The sequence below is a fragment of the Aspergillus glaucus genome (assembly GCF_001890805.1).
Source record: "Aspergillus glaucus CBS 516.65 unplaced genomic scaffold ASPGLscaffold_31, whole genome shotgun sequence".
Lineage (NCBI taxonomy): Eukaryota > Fungi > Ascomycota > Eurotiomycetes > Eurotiales > Aspergillaceae > Aspergillus > Aspergillus glaucus.
The window spans coordinates 167,804-192,392 of NW_019170483.1; the positions used below are offsets into that span (position 1 = coordinate 167,804).

General features: G+C 50.5%; 8 protein-coding genes across 8 annotated transcripts; 3 read left to right on the forward strand and 5 right to left on the reverse strand.

Annotated features, from left to right (window-relative positions):
• Positions 1 to 157: 157 nt before the first annotated feature.
• On the reverse strand, positions 158 to 2,995 carry dspD (putative protein-tyrosine phosphatase). The gene has a single exon (XM_022547821.1). The coding sequence runs from the start codon at positions 2,647 to 2,649 to the stop codon at positions 439 to 441; it is 2,211 nt and encodes a 736-aa protein (XP_022396138.1). The 5' UTR covers positions 2,650 to 2,995; the 3' UTR covers positions 158 to 438.
• A 2,012-nt stretch (positions 2,996 to 5,007) lies between these two features.
• Positions 5,008 to 8,371, forward strand: ASPGLDRAFT_52709 (putative LPXTG-motif cell wall anchor domain protein). The gene is made up of 2 exons (XM_022547822.1): positions 5,008 to 5,999; positions 6,064 to 8,371. The coding sequence occupies exons 1-2, from the start codon at positions 5,262 to 5,264 to the stop codon at positions 8,056 to 8,058; spliced, it is 2,733 nt and encodes a 910-aa protein (XP_022396139.1). The 5' UTR covers positions 5,008 to 5,261; the 3' UTR covers positions 8,059 to 8,371.
• A 2,288-nt stretch (positions 8,372 to 10,659) lies between these two features.
• ASPGLDRAFT_136915 (KH domain-containing protein) lies at positions 10,660 to 11,811 on the reverse strand (the record flags this gene model as incomplete). The annotated part of the gene is made up of 2 exons (XM_022541483.1): positions 10,660 to 11,369; positions 11,421 to 11,811. 2 exons carry the CDS (start codon positions 11,809 to 11,811, stop codon positions 10,660 to 10,662), a joined length of 1,101 nt encoding a protein of 366 aa, XP_022396140.1.
• A 153-nt stretch (positions 11,812 to 11,964) lies between these two features.
• Positions 11,965 to 12,504, reverse strand: ASPGLDRAFT_159157 (uncharacterized protein; the record flags this gene model as incomplete). Its single annotated transcript, XM_022542428.1, has 1 exon — positions 11,965 to 12,504. A coding segment is annotated over one exon (382 nt), but the record flags the coding sequence as incomplete, so codon positions are not given.
• A 1,019-nt stretch (positions 12,505 to 13,523) lies between these two features.
• ASPGLDRAFT_39958 (putative Yippee zinc-binding protein Moh1) lies at positions 13,524 to 13,920 on the reverse strand (the record flags this gene model as incomplete). The annotated part of the gene is made up of 2 exons (XM_022545151.1): positions 13,524 to 13,757; positions 13,822 to 13,920. The coding sequence occupies 2 exons, from the start codon at positions 13,918 to 13,920 to the stop codon at positions 13,524 to 13,526; spliced, it is 333 nt and encodes a 110-aa protein (XP_022396142.1).
• An 866-nt stretch (positions 13,921 to 14,786) lies between these two features.
• ASPGLDRAFT_52713 (uncharacterized protein) lies at positions 14,787 to 16,600 on the reverse strand. The gene has a single exon (XM_022547823.1). It carries the CDS (start codon positions 16,429 to 16,431, stop codon positions 15,124 to 15,126), a length of 1,308 nt encoding a protein of 435 aa, XP_022396143.1. The 5' UTR covers positions 16,432 to 16,600; the 3' UTR covers positions 14,787 to 15,123.
• A 75-nt stretch (positions 16,601 to 16,675) lies between these two features.
• On the forward strand, positions 16,676 to 19,486 carry ASPGLDRAFT_181017 (GTPase-activating protein GYP6). The gene is made up of 6 exons (XM_022542981.1): positions 16,676 to 16,761; positions 16,815 to 16,929; positions 16,980 to 17,138; positions 17,216 to 17,718; positions 17,771 to 17,913; positions 17,973 to 19,486. The coding sequence occupies exons 1-6, from the start codon at positions 16,739 to 16,741 to the stop codon at positions 19,079 to 19,081; spliced, it is 2,052 nt and encodes a 683-aa protein (XP_022396144.1). The 5' UTR covers positions 16,676 to 16,738; the 3' UTR covers positions 19,082 to 19,486.
• Positions 19,487 to 20,332: 846 nt separating this feature from the next.
• On the forward strand, positions 20,333 to 24,262 carry ASPGLDRAFT_70157 (serine/threonine-protein kinase; the record flags this gene model as incomplete). Its single annotated transcript, XM_022549452.1, has 3 exons — positions 20,333 to 20,372; positions 20,778 to 20,898; positions 21,022 to 24,262. 3 exons carry the CDS (start codon positions 20,333 to 20,335, stop codon positions 24,260 to 24,262), a joined length of 3,402 nt encoding a protein of 1,133 aa, XP_022396145.1.
• Between the last annotated feature and the right edge of the window lie 327 nt (positions 24,263 to 24,589).

Sequence of the window (24,589 nt, forward strand, 5' to 3'; positions counted from 1 at the left end):
GGGTATTTTATCTATGCACAAACGAGAGATCCAAAACAGAGCTTCAATCGAAGCAGACAGAGTCCCACTAATATTACAGTTACCAGGCACGGGTTCATCGCTGCCCGTGTTTTTGACCCATGACGCCGTTCAACACTGAAAAACGAAATCAACTGAGGAAAAAAAAAAAAAGAAAAAAGAAAAAACGGAAGATGCAAAGAAATAGTATGCTGGATCTCCAGGCATGCAACGAAAGTAGCTGAATAGATAGAATGATAATCAACGACCACAAGCCCGCTTTGGTCATGAGTTCATCAAAGATTAACGAGAGATAATAATGTATGTCATCACTGATGTCGAGAATTCAATAAAAGAATGTGGGTGAATAATAAAGAAAAGAAGCGAAAGTCACCTCATGGGGGGCAATTCATGGAATCGTTGCTCAGGTTTGACACCTGGCTATAGAAATTCATCAATACTTCTCATGATCACGCGCTCATTGCCCGGTGGTGATCGCGGGTCTGCCACATCTCCTGACAGAACACCTCCAATACCTCCCATCTGTCGGGGCAGTGGTGCAACCATGAACTCGGTGGTGCGAGGTGAAAAGATAGAAGATAAGTCTGGTTGTTCACGCACAAATGATCCTTTCTTGACCGGTTGCACGTAGCTGGTGCGCGGCCGTTGAGATCGCTCCGCTGGCTCCGCCGTATGGTACATCTGCCGAAGCGGCAAGGGCCGCGGAGGCAGACTTCGTTTGTGCGAAAGGGTCTTGGAAAAGCCCGGGCTGCTGGGACGAAGCGCCTTCTGATCACTCGGAACGGAAAGAGAAGGCACCGGTGGAAGGGAGGGACCATGGTTTGTGGTTTGACCATCCGGAAGGACCGGCGAAGCGGCAAGGCTAGGAGCCGGGGCCTCGCTCTTGGGAGTCGATGCCAGAGACCACTCCTCCGGGGACTTCTTCGAAAGTGTACCACGGATCAATCGGGAACGGAAGTCCGTCAACTGGTAGATGAGGCTCATGTTGGGACCCACCCAACGACTGCGCGCCTTGACCATCTCATACATCGAGTTGAAGTCCATGTCGCGGTTCTTGAACAGACCGTAGGCAATTACCAATGAGGCCGAACGACTGGCTCCCAGTTGGCAATGGATGAGCACTTTCTTGCCCTCGGAGATGCGTGAGTCAATGAGCTCGCATAATGGGTACAAATCGTCGAGAATTTCCGAATTGTGGTCCCAGGAGATGTGGATGTATTCGGGTTTGGATGACTGGATGTGGCTATCATTCTGAATATGCTGTTCTCCTGCCGCGGCCGAAATGTTGTTGCGCCATGCGCTCATGACCGTATCGCTGTCTGGGCTCTTGGTGAACGGATTGGCAACCTCCTTGGCCACGTTCACGATCACATCGAATTGCGACGCTTCCTGGGCGGTCGGCTCCAGATACAAGTACAAGCCAGAGTCATAAATGCGAATGGGCCCATCCGGGTAGCTTCGCTCCTTCCCTTGAAGCGACTCTCTCGAGTCGAGATGGTCGTCCTCTTCCTGCAGATCATGCAGGGCCCCACCAGCATGCGAATTCTCATCCGGCACCGTCTGGAGAGTAGTGAAGCCACCTTCAGAGGGTCGTCGGACGCCATGGTGGGTAACAGGTCGAGGTAATTGCATGCCACCTTTGGGGCCAAACGAGGGGGAGAAAACGGAATGCAGAGAAGGCGATGATTCAGCGTGTCGCAAAGAGGGTGTCGGAGGAACGACTTCGGTAATCTTTTCGGAAAAGGACTTGTCGAATCCCGGAGTGCGGATGGTGAGGCCCGCCGGCTTGCGTCGACCAGTCTTGGGAGGGATAACGGGCGAGGGAGGTGCAGAGAAGTGGTGCGAAGTCGTTTCCACAATTGATGCGGTTGCAATAGGCGGGCGCGACGAGTCCAAATGTGGGGGCATTCTCAGCGACAAGTTTTTAAGGTTGCGCGCTCGTCGATTGGGCGACTCCGGTTGCACTGGTTTGGAAGCTTCCGACGGTTTTAACGATTCATTCTGTTGCTGCGACTGTGATTGCGTCGGCTGCGCAGGTTTCGGCTCGCCACAGTGTGCGGGCTGCATGAATTGAGGATAGGGCATCGAAGACGGCGACTCTGGAGAGGAGCTTGGGGAAGTATCGGGAGCAGAAGGAGAATCAAAGGTGGAGACAGTGGTTGTAGGAGAAGAGTCGGTTGAGCCGGAGGTCATGGACGAGACGCTTTCGCGGTGACGGAAGGGAAGTGGACGTCGAGAGAGATGAGGAGCGGATCCATGAGAGGAGGGTACCCGCAATGGTTGAAGAGGCGCAGGGCCTTCGTCCTTTTCAGGTGTGAAGCGAGAAGAGATGCCACCAAAGACCGACATGAAGGAAGGGAAAGAATCAGGATGCGACGGAGCGCTGGTCTGAATGGGCATGGTGGTGGAAGGTGTTGGTAGAGGGGCGGAAGGAGATTTTCGAATAGTCCTGCGCTTGAACGGCGACAACAAGACCCGTTCAGTATCACAGCCGTCGTGATGGAACGCGGGAGCCAGGATGGATACGTTATTGTTGCATCGAGAAGAAAGATGAAGACAAGACAGAGTTGCACTTGCTACCTGCGCAAATGACCTTTTGGACAGGGACGAAGGAAAAGCATCAGCGTCCATGCTTAAATTTCTTTTTTTTCTCTGTATGTTCAACTTCTGCAAAGAGCAACAAGGAGTGAGACTGAAGCAACCGGAGGTCTCATAAGAATCAAAACGATGGCAAAACAACAACAAAAAAAAATAAAAATAAAAATAAAAATAAAAGAGCAGCAAAGCAGACGGCATCAACAAGAGCCGAACATACCAAGCACTGCCAGAAATCTCTCTCTCTGAGAATCTGGATTTGTGGGCAGTCGTCCTCCAGGGACAGAAAATTGGGGGGGGTATACAGAAGAGGTGTGATATAATCAGAGAGGATAAAGAGGCAAATATAAAAACGACGACTGCCCACGAGAAGTTGGGGAGTAGCCGGGAGTGAATGGAAAATATCAAAACAAAAATCACAAAAAGAAGAACAGAGGGAGTGAAGAAGAAGAGAAGAAGAGAGAAGAAGAGAAAACAACCAGTGAAGAGAGAGAAAAAGAAAAGATAGAGAGAGAGAGAGAGAGCGAGCGAGCGAAAGAGTGTGTGGAAGGAAGGAAGAGAGAGGCGAAGAAAGAGAAGCAGATGCTGTTACAGAAAGAATACGGACCAGTTCGTTTGAGCCCATCCGTAATTGGCTATCGAGCAGTGGGGGGGCTATGTGGTGGGGAAAGGGAAGAGAGGGGAGCCAATAAGAGAGCCGCTCCTACCGCCCAGGAGCCAATTGGAGTGGGGCGCAGCGAGCCATCCATGGGTGTGTGCTATATTTAGTTGTAATTCGTACGGTATGTATGTACAGAGTATTTCATGATATGGTATAGAATGCTCTGTCAACTAGGACTATGAACTGGAATAGAATAGATAGTACTGAATATAGAAAGGGAGAAAAAGTCTAGAAAATACAGAAAATGCACATCATGATACAGAGTACTATTCTCCTATCTGGAGAACTTTGTTTGGCCTGTGCGATGCAACAAATGGAGGTCCACTTGGCGCTGAAAGAGGCAACAGACTTTGATACGGTATTACGGTACTTGAGGTACAAGTACTTGTACTTGTATCTGTGGTAGAGGTAGTAGTAGTAGTGGTGGTGACCATACTGAGCACTCATACTCTGTACACAAAGACGCTCCTTCTTATATAGTACAAGTACTCGTCCATGCTCCTGCCACGCAAGGACAAACTCAATTGAGTCAGGACCTGGATGCAATCCAAATCGGCATCGACTGCAGCACTGCACGGTCCGTTGCAACAATACCATACAGTACGATACAGCGTAACTCCTCCTGAGGTCTGAAACCATAGTGTATTTAGCGCTGACGCCAAGTGGGTCAATCTTTTTTAGCCTGAAACAGTCGAGTCACGTGGAATGGCGTCAGAGTCTTCATAGCGGCAGAAATAACGGTGAAATCATAGTATCATCACAATATGGAGGTGAAGGGGAATATCCCTACGGAGCTTGGACCGAGGGTGGAGTTTCTATGGAGTTATGGAGTTGATGCGAGTAAGAAATTGAACCTGTTGGAAATGGAGTACGGAGTACTAATCAATGCGACGCTGTTAGCCGCCGTGTTTCAGCTGAGGGGTAGTGACCTAGACCTAGCGACCTAGTGACCTAGTGACCTAGTGACTTACTCCGGAGTAGTGACCTAGTGTACCCTAGTGAAGTACCCTATGTACCAAGTATGAGCTCAAGGGTTTTTCTTATCAAACTATGACTGATTTACGGATGTGAAACGACCAGCTCAGCTCGTGGCAAGAGCAGAGACCAGCGTACTCCGGAATACGTACCTAAGTACGCATACGGGTACGGGTACAGAGTACGGAATAGAGGTTATATATGAGTACAAGTATTCCGTAGCAGAGAGTAATAGTTACATATAGAGGCTATAAGATGCCTGACTAGATTTGAATCACCTCAGATCATGTTCATGACCATCCATGTCTATCCATGTCATTGAGATTCATGATTGCCTCGCTTTGATACTGATATGGATATATCTCTCCCGCTTATAATATCCACAACCATGGGACTACCACTGACAACCATGGATCTTTTGTTTATATATATCTCTCTACCCTGTACTCTGTACTCTCACTGACTCTATCGACTCGATCTTTCCAACCCTGAATCTAGTCTGACAAGTCACTGTCTGTGCGAGGTCCATGCTTAAGCCTCCCAGCCACGCCTTTTTCTATTTTTTTCCTGCGCGCAACCCCGGAAGATTTCCTGCTTGATTTTTACCCGTAGTCCACTGTTGGTAATTCGCTTCGCTTATTCGCGTTGTGCTTTTCTGTCAATTCTGTCAAATCTGCACTGTCGGATGCCCGATGTCCAATTACGGCCCAGACAGTATTAGAGACATCCACAAACACAAATGCAAACGGTGTCATATTCACCTACTATTACTATCACCAGCGCATATCATAACAAAACAACCACACGCGCCCCCGACACAAACACGGCCCTAGTCCAACCCAACAGCCCGTCTATGACCAGCCGGCCGTTTCGCATGGGCTCACCCTGCTGCGTGGGCTACAACGATAAAAAGCGACGGCTGCTTCTCATCTCTCCCCTGAATCCGTGAATTTGTCTTCATCTCATTAAAACACCCGAATATCTCGCCCACAGCTGTAGAGGATTAACTTCTATGGCGGCCGATCCCCGTGACTCCGGCCCTGCGATGGAGCCGCCCGCCTCGACCTCTTCATTTTCTCCTGCTCTCCGTCATCTTCACTCCTCGTCTTCGTCTACCTCTTCGTCGCCAAATCGTCTTCCTCAGGGCCAGTTCAATTTCGAATATCATATTCCTTTGCGCAAACGAGCCTTGACTGCCAGCGCCCAACAACACTCCTCCTCCTCCTCCTCCTCCTCCCCCGCCGCCGCCGCCGCCGCCGCCGCTCATCATCCTGCTCCCCGGCGCACCATAAGCAACTCCAGCACCACTGCCCCGGTCCATGTCCCTCAGCACCGGAGATCCGTCCCCAACTTCAGCCTCCCCCACATCGCTGCGCTTTCTCGAAAGTCGTCTTTCCAGTCTCCGTTGTCCACGCTCAACCAGAACAGTCTTCATTCCCCCCGACCGCGCGAGGTCGAATCCCCTGGCGACGACGCGTTGAATCCCAATGCGTCCAAGCGACGAAGACAATCCGCCGTCATTTTCCAAGATTCAGCGAAAAACACTATGCCCACATCTACGCAGACCTATGTGCCGTATCGTCCTTCCTTCACAGCCGACAAAAGTCGCGCCCTCAATGGCGTCGATAAACAGGCGCAGGACCCCGACGAAACCATCACCAGCAACACTTCGCGCGAAGACATCTTTCTCAATATCGCCAGATCAGATCCAGACCGTCACAATTCTTTAGCTCGTTCAGAATTCAGGCGGGTAGGTCGTAAATCCCCAAGGAAGAAAAAAATTTTGAATCGCTAACGAGGATCGCAATTTACAGTCCCGACTCGGTCTTTCTAGTGGCTCCTTGCGATCCCCAACCTCCCGTGTACATAGCAATGACAACACCCCTTCTCCCGAACAATTACGATCCAGCAATTCGCATGCGCCCTTGCGTTCTCCTCTTCATGCCACCTATGGTTCCGTGTCGTACCCGCATTCTTCAGCATCCGCCCACCCTCTCGAAGACCATTCCCGCACGCGCTATGCCGCTGTCGGTTCCAGTTCTCGATCCTCCATCGGTTTGCCACGAAGCAGATTGAGTCGAGCCAGTCCAGATGCCTCCCCGCGTACCTCCTCCGGCGCAGATAGGCGGGCCTCATGGCAGGACCCTCCTCGTATCTACCCCAACCCCGCACTATCGACTATCCGTAGTAGTCGTCTACCCAGTTCATCGGAGACCACTGAGCGTGTCCGCGTCGAATACCCGGACAAGAACCGCCAAGATGGAACGGAGTCTACTCTCTCTACCAATGCGCCGTCCACCGTGTGGGATGAACTGGAGGACCTCAAGTCCCGCATCCGCAAACTCGAGTTAACCGGCAAATTACCACCGTCGTCGCAAGCCGCCATGTCTTCTGCTTCGAATTCGGGAGGTGAACGACCTCGAACAGCAGCGACCACGGCCACTACCCTGTCCTCGTCGCCTAACCATCGTCGCAAGGAAAGTGGCCCCTCAGCCGAACCTGATACCGCGCCGGCCAACCCAGTCCATCCTCTTTTGCAATCAGCGCTGGCCAAATCCAAAACTGTGCTCGGCAATGATGTATACAGAACCCTGGAAGCAACTGCGACAGATGCGACAGCCTTATCTACCATTCTGGGCTCCGGTTCTATTCCGTCGAGCAGCGCTTCCGTGATCAACGGGTACAATCCATCCGACAGACAATCCCGACGGAAGGCGGACAGTGTATGTCGGGGATTGACAGAACTATGTCTCGCATTATCAGATGATTACGTCAAGCAACACGAACCAACGGCTCAGGAAGAAACCGTTCGGGTACCGCAGCAGAATGGCCACACCCACCCTGAGCCATCAACCCCTACACTTCCACTCCAGCGGAGAGAGACTTTCGAACCAGAGGGAATCATCCGACGACGGAGCAGTGCCCGTGTTGCCAGTCGATTGGAATCTCGTCGCGCGAGTATGGTAAATGGAAACAGTCCTAGCTATCACCAAGACGACCCACCTCCACTTCCTGATAAGCCGATCCCGCAGCAACAACCTCCACAAACACCAGCAGCACCACCGGCGCAACCACAACCGCAACCAGAACCCCAACCAGAACCCCAACAAACAACTACCTCTACTCCTAAAAGCCGACTCAATCGACTATCGACATCATTCCGGACACGGAGAGCACAACCGGAAGAAGAGAACGCAGAGAACGAAAGTTCCCACAACCGCACCCTCTCCCGAGCCATGACCATTGCGACGCCAGCAACACAACCAAGCCGCCTAGCAGCACGACAACGCCTCTCGCAAAGCTTCACCTCATCCCAGTCCATTCCCAACTCACCCCGCGAACCGCAAACTCCACAACAACAACCACCACCACCAACCCACCAACGCCCAACACCCACCGCGCAGCAACAACAACAACAAGAACCACAATCCGTCCCCCGCACCCCCAACCTCTCCCAATCCGCCATCCCCCTCCGCAGAAGCTTCATCTCCCACACCCCCACGACGTCCCGCTCAAACATCCAATCCGGATCCCGCCGCTACGGCCTCTCCACCTTCTCCTCAACAACACCAATCGAGGCTGATATCCCCGAAACACCCCAACAATCAACACCAGCACAAGCACAAGCACCCACACCCTCGCAAACAAGGATCGTCGCGCCCTCGTCCAAAATCGCGGCTAGTTACACGCCCATCCAGCAGAACCAGAGCCGCTCGAGGGCTAATAGTCTGGGGACGAGGCGATTTGGGATTCGCCCACGGCCGATGGTTAATGTTGATAATGTGGTGAATGGGTATAATAATGGTTGAACTTGGTTGAACTTTCTCATTCATTCATACTCCGGTTATCTTACGTCTTATGCCCCGCTTCTTGTTTTATTTTTCTCGGCCTCGGGTTGAGTCTTACGCTACGCCTTCTTTGTTTATATCTAACGCAGCGACTTTTGGATATTTTCAGCCGGCGTTTTCCTTTTTCTTCTTTACATACACTCTGGGTTGCGTGTCCGTCATCCATATACCTATTTGTTATTTTCCATTTAACGAACGACGAATGTCATGCCACCTGAATTGATTTGGTCAAGTCAAGAGGCAATGCAATGCAATGCATGAATGCATACTTTCGCTTTACATACATGCACACAGAGCACGGAGTACATATGGAGTCCACGCGGAGTACTGTTGCTGTACATATGTACTTGATTTTCTAGACAAGTCGAAGGCTTTCCCTTTCCGTTTTAGTGCTCACCTCTCGCCGCTTTTTGCACACTGCGTAGACTTGAGCACCCCCCTGAGCAGCCTGAGCAGAGGGGTGAGTAGCCTGAGTAAGGTAGCCTCAATAAAACTGTATTCTTCTTTAATCTCAATAGCATACAATAACCGCATATGTTCGAGACTGCCGGTAGACTTCCCACCCCACCCATGAGCAACATATGCCGAATTGCCCAGCCTCATAGAGGAAGTAGGTCTTCTCGAGGTCAATTGCCCCACGGAAAACAGGGACTGCAGACCCTTGGACTTGCCGCAAGACACGATATACATCAGCTTCGCGCAAGAGCTAATCCCGCGGCCCAGAGGTCGTGCCTTCATCAAGATGCGTGCTCTCCAGAAAACATACTGATCTGATTGCTGGCCGGATCAAGATTCTCTGTAAGCTTTCCAAGTAGCACGCGTTCTGGTGCATTTAGCCTTGTTGGTTGATGTTCAAAATAGCGCACGACCACCTCCAAAGCCTTTTGCGCTTCACGCAAGGTGGGTGGTCCAGAAATACTGGTGGGAACAACAGTGGCAAACGAGGAAAAGTGAGACAGACAAAACAAACATGATGGATTGATCTTCTCAGCATTGTTACCGGCACACTGGATGATGTCAACAGAACCGGCAGGAACATCATTGTTGACCGCTACAGGTGATCTAATGGCTGAAGGGGACCGCAGCAGTCCTAGGAGATTCAGATTGTGGCTGTCCTGCCGAGTTTTGCTGCTGCTGCTGTTTGGTGAATATGAGCCTTGGATCAATCATGCTGAGGGGAGAGATCTCGCTCCACGATGTGCCTGGGTTGGTATCCATCGGCGATGTGTGAGACTCGGTCGGAGGCATTATACCATCCAATGCCCAGGGAGGCGTTGAACTGACCTCACTGGTCAAGCAAGGAGTGAAGCCAGACTCTGTTGAGCTTGTGGCAATCTGTCATGAACAACCTCTTCAGTAAATCCTTGTGTTCTTGTCAGAGTGAGCGGCAAGCAAAATTTATGTAAAGGAACCTCAGGTGAAGGGTGAAGGATAGATGGAAGAACAGTTGGAACACTTACCATGGATCCCAGCATCAGCTCAGTACTAGAAGGGGCCTGGACAGTTGAACCACTCTTTTTGGTATCTGATACATTTGGGCCATCGATGAAATTGTGTTGCTGCTTAAATGTTTCCAACCAATCTGCACGTGTGATAGTCTCTCTTGCTGTAGCCTCGCTCCTTACTCACATTCCAGTTATACTTTGAATACACAACCACTTTAGACAGTGAAATCACATTCCCAATGATGTAGTGTATACCGTAGCGCCTAAGGAAGCTGAACAATGAAGACACCCCCATACAACGAAATACAATCCTCTGAGACAAAGTAACTACCCATCCAAATACAATACTGTAATCACTTCACTTCTTCTGTCCAGTACATTCACCACCCTTATCCTTACCTCCAGAACCTTTGCCAGACTTGGGGGCCTAGAGTGTCACCCGGGGCGGGCTATGGCCATCGTTTGCCTGCTCGCCCCGAACCCGCCCCAATAGCCCGCAGGTTTGGGGTGGGCTTAGCCCAAAAGCAATACAAATCTCTATTTATGACGGACAGAACTACTTCTCCTGGAGGATTCTAGTTATACGTGAGGAAGGTAAATAATACAAGTAACTAGGATGGTAGATTCATTCATTAGACCTCGAAATATGTAAAGAAACGGGTAAGAGGATCCAGAGACAAAATAACATCATTTTGTTTCTTTTTTTGGGGTGTTTAGGGTTGTTTTCAAGAGGAGACGTGGTAGCAAGGTTAAAAGTAAGCAGGTAAAAGGAAACGGGAGGAAGAGAGCGTTTAGGTCCGACAGTGAAAGGTGAGACAGGGGGGTTAAAAGGAAGACATGATGTAGGTGACCCCTGCAAATCGGGTTCATTAAACGACAAAAGGTAATGACCATCAGGTTTTGGTATCTAACAAGCATGTACGGTCCATCGCAATAGACCCTTGCTTCCCATATCAAGAAGCCACATAACAAAGACAAACATGAAAAGAGGATAGGAAAAGAAAAGACGTTAGATAGAAAAGTAATTATGACCATGAAACCCAGAATTAGATGAATTCGCATGACCGGACAAGATCAACCGTCACTAGAAAAAGGTAACGGCAGAGATTGGACGAATTTACTCTTGGTCCTGAGGCAGCTGGCTACGACGAGTTTTCTCGGCCTCGAGGTTCTCGTAGAGGAGATACAGAGCCTTCTCGTTGGCCTGGGCGCTTCCCATGATGGTGAACATGCGCTCGCCGGTCTCGTCGTGAGGGGCCTTCGCAATCGAGATGCGAGCTCCAGAGCTTCTGCGGATCTCCGTGATCTTAGTGCCGCCGCGGCCAATGATGCAGCCCACCATGTCAGCCGGGATGCTGATGTTCTGGGTCTGAATCTCTTCGCCGTCCTCGGTGACAAGAGGGTATCCACGGCTGACGTCGGAGTTGGATCGTCGACCGTAGCCACCGGAGTTATCACTGAAATCGGCTCCGTTGCCTGTCCGGTTGTAGGGGCGGCTGCTGTATCCGTTGTTGTTGTTGTTGCTGGTGGGGGCAGGAGCCGGGGCCAAGGGGCCGGGACCGACGGACGAGCGAACCGCAGGGTTGTAGAGCACAGTGCCGGTACCGCGCTGCCAGTCATCGATGAGGCACTTTCCGATCTCCCAGATTGCCTTCTCGATACCCTCCGGGGTTCCCTGGACTTCAACGACGCGTTCAGTCGATTGGGGGAGCATTTCCTTCTGAGCAACCATGCGCACACCGGAAGCGTCCTGGATGTGCTTGATCTTCAAGCCCTGACGTCCGATGATGGTGCCCATCTGGTTGTGGGAAATGAGGAGACGGACCGCTGGGGAGCCATTAGCAAACTTTCGTTAGAATGGGGGAAGACACTACTTACGGTGAGTTCCGTTATTGGAAACGATGCCACCCATACCCATCTGCGGAGCACCCTCCACCAAGCTCTTGGCAACAATCGCATAAGCTCTGGCGGTGCCATGCAAGGGACCGGTGACAGTCAAGACACGGTCATGCACACCGGGGACCACCTTGCTGACGCCAGCTTTGACACCGGTTTCGTCGCGCAGGTCGGCCACATTTTTACCGGCCTTGCCGATGATGATACCCGCTTCCTTGGAAGAGACAATGGCACGAAGAGTCAACATGGCCTGAGCGTACTCTTCTTCGGTCTTGGGGGTGATCTCGATGTCACTCGAGTCGACCATGTTGTTGACATCGGTCATGACTTCGTCAACGACGGGGGTAGTGTCGTGAATATCGGAGGCGTCCATGGTGTCGAGTTGGAATTAAGGAATATCCTTTTTATTTTTTCTGCAAAGAAAGTTGGAACTTTTCGAGAACGGTAGGTGGTCCTTTGTTTGTAAAAGCGGCGTCAAGGTGACAAACAAACTGTATGGAAGCGCAAAATTAGTTCCATGGGTCTTCACTGCGTGTCGCACGAGACTCGAACGAGGGGGAGGAGGGGCAAACGACAGGGCATGACAAAAAATGAAAAAGGGTGGTGGAAGGGAGAAAAAAGCAAAGAAAAGTTATGAAGACTGAACCGAAGACAAATCCACAATATAAATCGTAAGAGTGTTATTCACTTACCTAGGAACGGAGAGGAGGGGAAGAGTGGGAGAAATAGCGGGATGGCGATTCGACGGGAGTGCGAAGAGTTCGTAGGAGAACAAACAAGGATGACGCGATAGTCAGGAACAGAGAGGAAGAAAGGACGAAGAAGAGAAAACGGTGGAAGAGACCGAGGGGGAACGGCGAAAGAAATGGTGGTGGGAGTGGTGATGACGGATGAAACGAAGAGGAAGAGGAAAGGAAGGATAAGAGGGAGAAGAGACGGAAAAAGGACGGGAGGAAGAGAGGAAAAGAGGAAAAGGGAAGAGGGGAAGAGATGAGGAAGAGAAAGGATGGAAAAGAAAGAGGAAAGAGAAAAAAAAGGATGGAGGATGGAAGAGAGGTGGAAAAGAAGAGTGGGAAGAGAGAAGAAGAAAACAGAAGAGGAAGAGGAAGAGGAGAATTCAGAGATCACGGGTGGGCCCCGGCCATGTCTTTTACTACCACAACACCATTTTATTGGAATTATTTTATGTGCACTCTGTACTCCATATTTCAATATTTCAATTGCTTTTATTGCTCTAAATTTATATTATTTATTTTTTTTATTTATTTTTCTGCCACCAGCCGGAGCATTGAAGCTTTTCCACCGTCCAGGGCCATCCAAGCAACTCGGCAAGCGAGACATTACAAAAGAAAAGAAATATGTACAGATGTTTACTTATCCTGATGCTTCTATACCATCTAATCAAAGAGATCCGAACCAGAGGACCATGAGATATCTATTACAAGTGCCGAAGAAGTGGGCAAGGTAAATGATATCCGGAATGACCACCGGGTAATAACCTCAGGTAGAACTACATGTTGTACAGTTTGCTTACGGTTTGCGAGTCATGTCAACGCTTGCTTCCAAATAATGCTCTTTTGTAGTGGATAGTCACAGCCAGATAGTCACCCTAAGCCAGTTCCTCATTGGCATCGGGGTCTCAGTGTGAGAGTCCAGTGGATCCATGTGCTCTTCATGTTTCGTAAGATGAAGTGGAAAAGACAAGATATAAAGCGTGGAAAGCTGAGTGCATTTATTCCCTGTGAAATGGTGACGCCGCTATCTGACACCAACTGGAGTAATAAAGCAGATTCCATAATTAATCAAGAAGTGCAGCAGCAAGGATATGCTTCGTTGAAATCGCAGACAAACAGATATGCATACAACCAAAATCACTCCGACTGCGCCGAGTTCTGTCAGACTGTAAATGACAAGACACTCCCAGAAGAATAACAAAATAATGCCCCATTAGAACGCCTTTCCCGCATACACCGGTTGAAAGAAGGAAGAATAGAATGCTCACTGAACCAGTCTGACGCTCGGACGTTTCAAGACCCCCTCGAAAATATATATGAGCTTGACGAGGAGCAGGACAGTAGAACCTCCTCAGCATACCACGCAAAGGAGCTCCTCCTCCAGAATAAACTTCCCCTCCTTATACTTCTGCCCAGACTCATATGCCTTGTCGTACTTCCATCCTACTGTCTCCTTGCATTGCCGGCATGCGATATCGCGAACCACATGTCTTCCGGTTGTCATGCTCCGCTCCACGGCTTCAGATTGTGTGATATTAACGACGGTATTAAACAGAAATGCCTTGCCATGTTGACCTCGGAAATCCTATCATAGACATACCAAGTCAGAGAAAGCATACCACCAGCTGTAGAGATAAAGGAGAACTCACTCGGCTCACGATGTCGTTATAGTCGGCAAGATGGGTTTTGCAGTGCTTGCAACCGAAGATCTTGTTGGAGTTGAGGTATACGTTGTATGCGAGGCCCATGATGACCAGTTAGTTATAACCTCTACCGATGTGAGAGGGCGATCGGAAGAACAGCGGTGATCCGGAGCTTAATAACTCCACAACAGTAGAGCAGGCAAATAGAATCCCAGATGGATTGAAACCTTTCAAAACTACTCTTCCGTTCCTGCAGAAGACGCCTGTTCGCGATCCTGGTGCAATGACTCCTGAAGGCCCGTTTGTCTGAGAGCCTGATCTGACCCCGTGAGACAGACGAAACGCTCGGTTTATATAGAGTCCCCGTGACGCTGACTAAAACACAATGAATAATCCCACCTCCCCGTCGGAGTAGTATTTCTAATCCCAGAATGCACGAAGTCGATGCGAATATAGAAGAATCGTAGTTGAGCTGGAGTGGTACAGTATACTTGCGGTCCGATCCAGCGGGGCAAGCGAGCGGAGTGTACGGGGTAATAACTCGCGGTAACGGAGGAGATCAACGGTCTCGATAATGCATTCAAAAGGACCAAGAAGGTATATTCGGTAGACCGGTCGGATAGCAGGGGGACCGGGTGAGGACAATGGGGGAGGTTGAGGGCGGACGTTGGAGAAGAGAAAGTGAGGAGCCTAGGAGGGGAAATAGGATGGACCCTTTGTTACGCACAGGAGAACACACCGCCGCTGGACTTTGGCGCCACACTTGAGGCTTGACGAAGGTTTGAACAGGAATCAGAATGATGTTTTCTTCAAGAAGATCATTGACAACGAGGCATTGACATTGGGCGAACGCTACTCCGACGAGAGCCGTATCAGCACGGTTGTCTTATCGTTATCGTCACCATAGACGGAAATAGAAAGAAATAGGAGAATGACGGAACTACCTTGAGGACAACACAATACAAAAGGATTGACTTCTTCCTAGAGAAACCATTTATTATAGCGTCTCTAATGCCTCTAAATGTACAATATTATCACTTGACGGTGTTTTGACCGTGAAGAACAGCTGACGATGATGCCATCCATGCTCCCGGCTTATCGCTTCGCCCCGATAACAGTCCACCATCAGACCTTGAAAATACCAGCATCTCTGGACCTTGGGAAATGACTGCGCATAGAGTATATGAGTACATTGGTCTCATGATACGGCAATCACGAGGGCGACAACGCACAATCCCGATTGGTTATGATGTCCCCGATTGTGCAGCCATGAAACGGATGTACGAGGATCCAGTCAACCAGCATTGCTTATCGCTGGCCAAGTAACTTCATCTTGCTCTGCCAAAATTCCTTGCAATCAGTATGCCCCCAATGATCCGTCCACCACTCCCCAAAGCTATCCTCAACACCCTCATCCACCTTCGGTAATCGCTCATCCCGTTTCAACCCGCAGAGCGCGCAAGCATGAGATGCCCTGATAGCCCCTTGCTCAGCGCTTGCAGTAAGAGCCCGGACATTCTCCGGAATGACAGGAACCGGACGTTTTCCTGAGGTTTGAACCACAGAGTTGAACAGCGCAGCCCGGTCACGCCAGATTGTAATCACGTCAACGGCTTCTTGCTGCTCTTTGATATCTTCGTTCTTGTTGACTGAACTAAGCTTCATGCCGCCGGCTTTTCCGGAGCGTGCTGGTCCAATTCTCATGCTTTGGCTTAGAATGGCGTCTCTTTTCCATCGGTGAGTGCGGCCGGCGATTACTCGTGCAGCTGTCTTCAAGGTACAGGTGATCGCTGATGCTGCTGCTTCGAGAGCTTCTTTCTGTTGCGCGTTCTTTCTAGCTTGTGTTGCTTCTTGTCGTAGTTGATCCAGCACCTGGGGAAATAACTCCAGCAGGACAGATGGCGGAGGGATGTTTGTCGGTCGTACTTGACTTGCGGGGACGCTTTCTTGACTGATCTTGTTGAAAGCTTGTGACGCACTTCTTTCTGGTTGCGCCGGGGGCTGTTTGTTCAATGTCCGTCCTGGCGTGATTCCTGGTTTGCGAGGCAAACTTGGACTGGGTGCTGACGGAGGCCCATCATTGAAATCCCCCCAATCTTCAAAGGGATCGTCTTCAGGCGGTTCAGGCGGCTTTATAGAGGCCTTGCTTTGAGGCAAAGGGCTTTTCTTGGGCACTACTTTCCTTGCCTGAGGTTTCGATGGCGGCTTCTTGTCCTCAATGGATAATAAACCCAGGTCCCCAGACAGAAGATCAGAGCTCTTAGACTGGCCCTGAACCCGAACTGGCGCATGAATAGGCCCCGTCGGCTGCTGCTGAGCCGGCGATGGCTCCGCAGTCTCAAACTCCCCCCAATCATCAGATCCCGCATTCGAAGCAGTCTCAAGCGTCGCATCAAACAATACATTGTCATCGTATTGAAGTTGCCTTGTTTGCTGGCCTATTGAAGGTGCCGACGGAGCCGGGCTCGTGAAATCGCCAAAGTCTGCATCTTCCGATGTGTCCAGATCGGGAATGAGAGAACTTGTCCGCGCATGAGTTGTCTGCTGGCGGCGGGTGTTTGAGGATTGAGTAGATGTTGAATTTAGGCCGAATTCTGCGAATAAATCGGCAGACATTATGGCGAAGCAGCCTGGCTGATCTGCGGGGGTCGTTGTCAACAAGCGCTCCGGTGCATGTATAATATGTAGAATATCTAATGACGCTGAGAAAGGATGGCGAAAGAGAGAAACGGAATAGAAAATATGAAATTAATTAATCCAAAATTGCAAGTCGCGATATAGTAGTATGTACAGCAGTCTCGCGAACCTGAGGAGGTGGAATGTGGGACGGTGAATCTTAGCCGCTATCAATCGGTCCCTGACCTCATCTTCTGGTCCTGTCAACAACTACCGATTTCTGTCCCCCAATACACCATACGATGCAATGAGGTCTATTGAAGATACTAGGTACGACCGAGGAGGATTTTCCTGCGATAGCTCAATGCTGACAATGTCGATAGGAAGAGATGGTCAGCTCTGTTTTGCGACAATGACACCACCTCCAATCTCCGAACCGCTCTGAAATCAGAACAAGGGAACATATGCAGTGATGGACTGAGGTCTGTTTGTTGGAAGGTGTGATAGACTATGTTCTACCAGATATCTGGTTTTAGCTAACTGAGTAGGCATTCTTGCTCTTCGACGACCTCGACCGCACACAATGGCTACCCAAGATACACGAGACCCGAAGCGCCTATTCCGCACTACGAGAACACTTCCTAAAGTACATCGAGCATCCCGATGACTTACAATCGACGATCGATCCGCTGGCGGATGATGAGGAGGTATGCTCTTCTCCCATAAACCAGTCCGCAAAGCAACCCTGGGAGTGTGTTGGAAATAACGAACATGCGCGCGAAAGTCGCCCTGGCAGACACTGCGACGCGACGAACAGATGAGGGCGGATGTATCGCAAGATGTGGATAGGTGCTTGCAAGAGAATTTCTTCTTTCGGGAACCCACGACCAAGTCGAAGATGACTGATATACTGTTTATCTACGCCAAACTTAATCCGGATTTGGGATATCGGCAGGGTATGCACGAGCTGCTGGCGCTTATACTGTGGGTTGTTGATCGGGATGCGGTTGAGCGGAATCCGCTAGCGGACAAGGATGACGATTTGATGGTGAATTTGTTGGATGCTTCTTATGTTGAGCACGATTCCTTTGCGTTGTTTTGCTCGGTTATGCAGACTGCTCGAGTGTACTACGAACATGGCGAGCAGAGATCGTCGAGTGGTACAATGGATGTCATTCCTATTGTCAACCGGTGTCAGTATATCCACCAGGAGTTATTAATGACCGCAGACTTCGAGTTAGCGGATCATTTACAGGCTCTTGAGATTTTACCCCAGATCTTTTTGACGTGGGTTACCCGATCCTTTGTCCTACATTCAAAAGGCTAACATTGGGCACAGCCGCTGGATGCGTCTACTATTTGGCCGCGAATTCCCGTTCGAGGATGTGCTTGTCATGTGGGATCATCTCTTTGCCGAGGGGTTACGACCGGAACTCGTCGACTTTGTCTGTGTCGCAATGCTTCTACGAATCAGATGGCAATGTTCGTCCTGAGTGTTTTGATTCGCTTTCGCGTTCTCAATTGCTAATTGATATCTCTAGTATTGGCCGTGGATAGCTCGACTGCTTTGACCCTTTTGCTCCGCTATCCATCCCCTCATCCATATGCACCCCAGAGCTTCGTGTACGACGCGATATACCTAGACCAGAATCCAACGACCGAGAGGGGCAAATTCATTATCTCGAAATGCTCCGGCAAGCCTCCTGAAGCCTCGAGACGGCTTGACGCAAGGCCTGTTCCAAACAGGCGAGCGCAGCTGCTTGGTGACTGGAAAGACATGAATGAAGCCAATGCATTCTCTAAATCACCAAGAAGCAGCTCCAGGGGCCTGGAGACAATTTTTCAAGATGTCTCTGAAGGCATTCAGCGACGGACTGAATCCTGGGGGGTCGCAAAAGCTGTCCGCGGCGCGGTGAGCGAAGCGCGAAAGAACATGCAGTCAATTCAATCAGAGGGCTACCCTCGTACGAGATATGGTGATAGCTCCTCGTTTAGTGCTAGGAACAGCGCCTCCTGGTCACAGGAGCCAGAGACCGCCGATCTACGCGAGCGAATCGATCATTTGGAGGAACGCAACCGGATACTTGCCAAGTCTCTGAGCCAGTCTCTGAACGACCTACGCTCTCAGATGATGAACAGGAATGCCGAAAAGGTCGATCCGCAAGCTACAGCCGTTATGAAGCAGACTCTGACAAGGGTGCAGTCTGTGCAGACATGTCTTGAGGACCCATCGGCTTCTCTGCAGTCAACCACTGCCACGGAAGCGAAAGAACCAACAAAGCAGAAAACCGAACAACCTTCCACAGCTTCTGGTAGTACTGAACAGTCATCCAGGTCATCATCATCATCATCATCGACTAGTGAAAGGCCATCGCGACCCGGCGCCAGAAAGCCCGGAGGTCCAACATCAATTCCTCTACGCCAGTCACCACGGCCGTCATTGGCGAATTCCGAATTCTCATGGATGCTGGGAGGTCACGGTAATCGGAACCTATCCGGATTTGTTAGTTCGGCCTCGGAGCCACCGGAGCAGGCACGACAGCAGAACCAAACGCTATTTGGTACCGACGAGGAGAAATCGAAGCGGTCTCCTGCCGAGCCGGATGGCCTGGCGATGCGCAGTTTGAGCGGGCTGGAGAGTCTAGAATAAGCAAGACCCTATTCGGTTGCATTGCATGCCTGAGAAGATCTGGACTATTGGGATGGTGCCATGGCCATCTGGGGGTGGTACCGTGGCACGATGAGAGATAGACTAGATCGTTAAAGAGAGGAGAAATGCGAACACTCCAATAGAGACACCGCTATCTCGGAGTGTTCACTCTGTCCAGCACAGTTCTTAATACTGTGTCTATAACTGCTACTAGTCATGCCTCAATTGACAGAATTCTCCGAAGATTCTAAAAATTGGCCTGGGATGGTCCCGAAGAGGAAGGCATTACATCACCGCCTGTCGCCTCGGGGGTTTTACGGGTTTTTATACTCTGTAGACAGGAGAGATCCAGTTACTTTTCTGTATTGGCACCCCAGAGTACTAGGGAACAGACTTAAAATCGCTGCTCGAAAAGGAGAGCCTGTCGTATTCGTAATAATAGTTCGCAGTGGCTCTGCCCTGACCAAAGGGACCTCCGACCGAACCGTGCAGCCTTTCCTAGACGATTCTTCGGGGCTTCCTCTCAATCAGCCATAGTGCTATTTTTCTCTTTATATCGGAAAAGCAGAGAAGACTACTACTAGTGTACAAAGAAAGAATAAAAGACAGCAAAAAGAAAGAGACAGGTGTTATTGACTGTTACTACAGCTACTACTACTACCAACTGTTCCCACCCGCCAAAACAAACCCTTCTTCTCCCCCTCCTCTTTTTTTCTTCTTCCTCTCTTCTCTCTCTCTCTCTCTGGTCCACGCCTCCTCCCCCAAGGGAACTGGCGCAGACCAACGTCCGGTCGATTACAACAGCAAGAAATCAGCTATTCCTTCTTGTTCCGTCCCAACCTACTTTCCTTCATCTGCGACCGACACTTGCCTCCCTTACCCTTTCCCTCGTGCGTGCGACCGCCACGGTCATAGAACCTCTTTACCATCACGAGGCAGCTCCAGCTCTGCTGCTGACCGACCTCGGATTCGGAAAACGAGAACGACGAGCCAATAAACAACGGAAGAAACAAAACCGAGAAAGTCGAGTTGTACATATTGGTCGACGACAAAGACGTTTCAAACCCTCCCGCCTCGATTCATACATACATACATCCCACATCCCATGAACCAACCTAGACCGATTGTTGTGCAACAATTCTGAACCTTCTTTCATATTCTCTTCTTTCCGTCTTTGTTGACTCGACCGGCGCTGGTCGCTAGCCATTTGCCTGTCGAGGTTGAGAAGGGATTTTTTCGAGCGGTAGAATTATGGGGACTACACGGACTACACACAATCACTTTTTGGATGGTTAGTTTGTGCTTCTCCTTTTGTTCTCTTTATTTTCTATTGTTTCCTTGGTCTCCCCCCCCCCCTGCTCTCATTTCCAATGCTTCAGGTGAGAGCTACACATTGGGCTGAAAGATGGTCCAACGGCCAAGATCCAAGGGAAACGTCGGAGGAAAAAGAAAAAAAACACCTGCGCCCGAGGAACGCCCTGGCAAATAATCCAGAGTGACACAACTGGATGCATCAATGCCCTACGCCTTTCAATACGCGCGCAAGATACAATATTGACCAATTGATGCGCCGGGCCGCATTCATCGCAATCCGTCCTCCAGTGAACAGACGAAGCTTGGAAATGAGAGTGTGCTGGGAGTTTTGTGCTTTACAAACCACATTGCACTGTTCCGCTAACCAGGACCACTGCAACAGGCGAACCAAGTCCCTTGTCCTCTCCGGTAGAATGCTCTATCTCAACATCACCGGAGTCTGACCCTTACGGGGCAGGCCTCGATGAAAGATGTTCCCTGCCTGATTATGACCCTCTCCCAAGGTTAGTCGTCACATCTCCTTGCATTTTTCGGCATAGACCTGCATATGGTTGCGCACAGTATTTTCCCCTGCTCTTTCTTTTACCCCTTTACGGAAGTGACAGGAAATTTTAACCTGGTGGCAGATCTCCTTTACTGGAGAATGAACATGGAATGGGGCCGTCTGGGTTGGATCGGATACGGCAACAATTCCCCTCGCGAGTCATGACCCTTCCGAACGTATCAGCCTCGTCACTTGTCCCTTCGAATTCGAATTCGCAACATCGTTCGCCTTCTCCACGCTCTAGCTCCACGTCGAGAGCCCACTCCACTCGTGCAATGTCATTCGAAAGTTCGGCCACGTTGGAGAACCTCCATCGGTTTCCCTGCGAGTCGCTACACTCGTTCTCCTTTGCAAAGCAACCGGAGGAGCTTCTCCATACCCGTCAGAATATCCTGAAACGGTCGATCGATTTTATGCGCGGCCGCTTTGGCAGGTCCGTTAGCGGTGCGCAGACTGGCACGTGCGGGGATACAGAGGGACAATGTACGGTGGATTCTTTCATGTCACAATCGGATGTCTTGGGGGAAAGTGAGGATTATTCTGACACTGCTGGTTTAGCTCTCGGCCCAATGACCGGGCCTCCGGACGTGAGCGGCAACATATTCGAGAAGGCTTTCATGGACTATGGAAACCCTCCGGAAGCGACTCAAAGCCATGCAGCAAATCATAAGGTGACCCCAGAGATGAGCCATCCGTTGAGTCCGCTGCCGAAAGACCATGTACCGCACCAAAAGAGGGACCCAAAGGCCGACGATCCCTTGTCCAGGCACGTAAAACGTACATATACGGACGGTAGCTCTGCTGGTCCCCAGAGCAAGCCGATGGAAACTTTAGCCCAATCCACCACGGATCCCATGTCAGGGTCCGTCGGCTCCTCGAGTCTTGGTTTGGGATTTCCAGTTCCGGCGTTGCATACCCACAGCAGCAAATGGAATCCGGTCTCCCAGGCTGTCTTCCGGACTGACGCGCAGGCGCCATGGACTATATTGGCTGCTAATGATCTCTCGTGTCTTGTATTCGGTGTCACCCAAGCGGAACTCCGCAAGCTAAGTATACTAGAAGTCGTACAAAAGGATCGGCGGCAGTGGCTTGAGTCCAAGTTGGGAGAGCCTCGCACTGACGCTGCAGCAAATCTTCGTTCTTCTTCCCCTACCTCGTCCGATAGGACTCGTATCAACCAGGTAAACTCCAAGTTCGTGGGATCTGGTAATGGCTCAACTGCCAAGCTGTTCAGTAAACCACCATCCTCAAGAGGCGTAAGGAGATCCCAGACGGACAACGGATTCGGCTCCAGCACCCGCATTCCTAGGGATCCCTATCATCCAGCGACGAAATCCCGCGGTGTTCTGCTATGCGGCGATGTGGTGCCCATCCGGAAACGCAATGGTACTCAGGGCTCAGCCAGCATCTGGGTTATGGAGAAGCGCGGGGGCTTGATATGGGTTCTGGAGGAGATTACGGAGAACACCGCTTATGTGGATTGCGATTCGTCATGGAACGTCACAACTGCCCAAGGAGATACGGATAAGATCTGGGGCCCTGAAGTGGTCCAACCCGGCAAACGGATTGCAGAACTTCTTCCGCGTCTTCCCCAGGAATGCCTCCAGGCGGCCACTGACCAGGCCATAGCCAAGATTTCCGAGCTGAAGTACTTTGCCGCCCGCAATGCCGCCGGGTTCTGTAGTCCTGTGACTGTTGACAAGACGGACAACAGCGCACAGCGTCGTCTCCGGATATCTAGTTTTCCTCATGTTGCTGGTATGATGGTGCTCTCTGCGTCGACATTGAAGGTGATCAGCTCGAATTCGGTCTTCTCGGCTGCGTTGTTTGGTCAGGAACGTCCAGAAGGACTGCATGTCACCGATTTGCTTCCGGGGTTCGACCGCCTTTTGGACGTACTTAATGAAGAGGACGATGGGCCGTTGATGGATGGCATGGTGATTCCTGAACAGAGTCTCCGCAGGGCAAGGACGCTCGCTGCTTTACGGGATGAGAAGACCAACGTGGCCTCGGTGTTTCTCGAGCCGGCTGGGCTAACCGCAACTCATCGCGATGGTTCGACTATGGCAGTGGACGTGCAGTTGCGAGTCGTGAAGAGCGAGACGATCTTTTCCAAGGATGAGCAAGAGAAGAAGGTCAATCAACATGATGGTAGTGATGATTCTGATGCCGAGAGCGATGACACGGTGGCTGCGACTGAACTTCTTTATGCGTTATGGGTGACCTATTCGCGACAGGTCCATTCGATTGGTCCAGCGTCGAGTTTGCGGTCGTCCAAAGAACCATCTCGCAATACTACACCAGTCGTCGTGCCGGGGCCTACTGCCGCGACGACTACTCAGCCTGAGCCCTTGGGGACCAGTGAAAAGTCATCGGTCGAGACGCAACTACCGTCGTCAACGCTTAGCCAACAGCTTCACGAGGCTGCATCTGAGCCGCTCAATGACAAGCCTGTCCAGCCCGTGATCGAAGTGAAGTCGAATGTCCCTGCTACAAAGGACATCCCCGAGAAAAGGACAATTGCGGACTATATGATCCTCGAGGAGATGGGCCAGGGTGCTTATGGAGAAGTCAAGCTTACGTGTTTGAAGAAGAACCCGTCGAAGCGAGTTGTATTGAAATACGTCACGAAGAAGCGCATTCTCGTCGACACATGGACACGAGACCGGAAATTGGGCACGGTTCCATTGGAAATTCATGTGCTGGATTTCCTCCGCCGCGATGGTCTTCGACACCCTAACATTGTGGAGATGGAGGGATTCTTCGAGGACGACATCAATTATTATATCGAGATGAAGCCACATGGTCTGCCTGGAATGGACCTGTTCGACTACATTGAACTCAAGGCCAATATGGATGAGACGGAGTGCCGCAACATCTTCCGACAAGTGGTGGATGCCATTCATCATCTGCATATCAAGGCGCGCGTGGTGCACCGCGATATCAAGGATGAAAACGTGATCCTCGACGGCGAAGGAAGAATCAAACTGATTGACTTTGGAAGTGCCGCGTATATCAAGAATGGACCCTTCGACGTCTTCGTGGGGACCATCGACTACGCAGCCCCCGAAGTCCTTCAGGGCAAATCCTACGGAGGAAAAGAGCAGGATGTTTGGGCCCTTGGTATCCTTTTGTATACCATTGTGTACAAGGAGAACCCATTCTACAACATTGACGAGATCCTGGACCATCCTCTTCGAATTCCTTATCTGCCATTCTCGGAGGATTGTATCGATTTGATTCGGAAGATGCTCGATCGCGATGTCGACAATCGGTATACCATTACCGAGGTTATGGAGCATCCGTGGATGGCCAGCGGTTGAGCAGATTTACGATTTTGGTGGAAACGACAACGAATTTTTTGGATCGACAGTTATATATTCTTCATTTGGACACGACGACACATCGGTACTGGTGTCGCAATTGGATTGTGGTACGTGCAGGAAATGAAAGAGGCCGAAATAAGCGCCATCAACCAGGATACCAAACCAGGAAAACAAAATCGATCGAACAAAAAAAAAAAAAAGCGTCCAGGATGCATGAACATTGAAAATACAAGGCGACGAGATACCCCATCATGACATTGCGATTCTTTTGGGTTAGACTTTTCTTTTTCTTTTACTTTGTACTGATATTTGCGAGCATGCCTG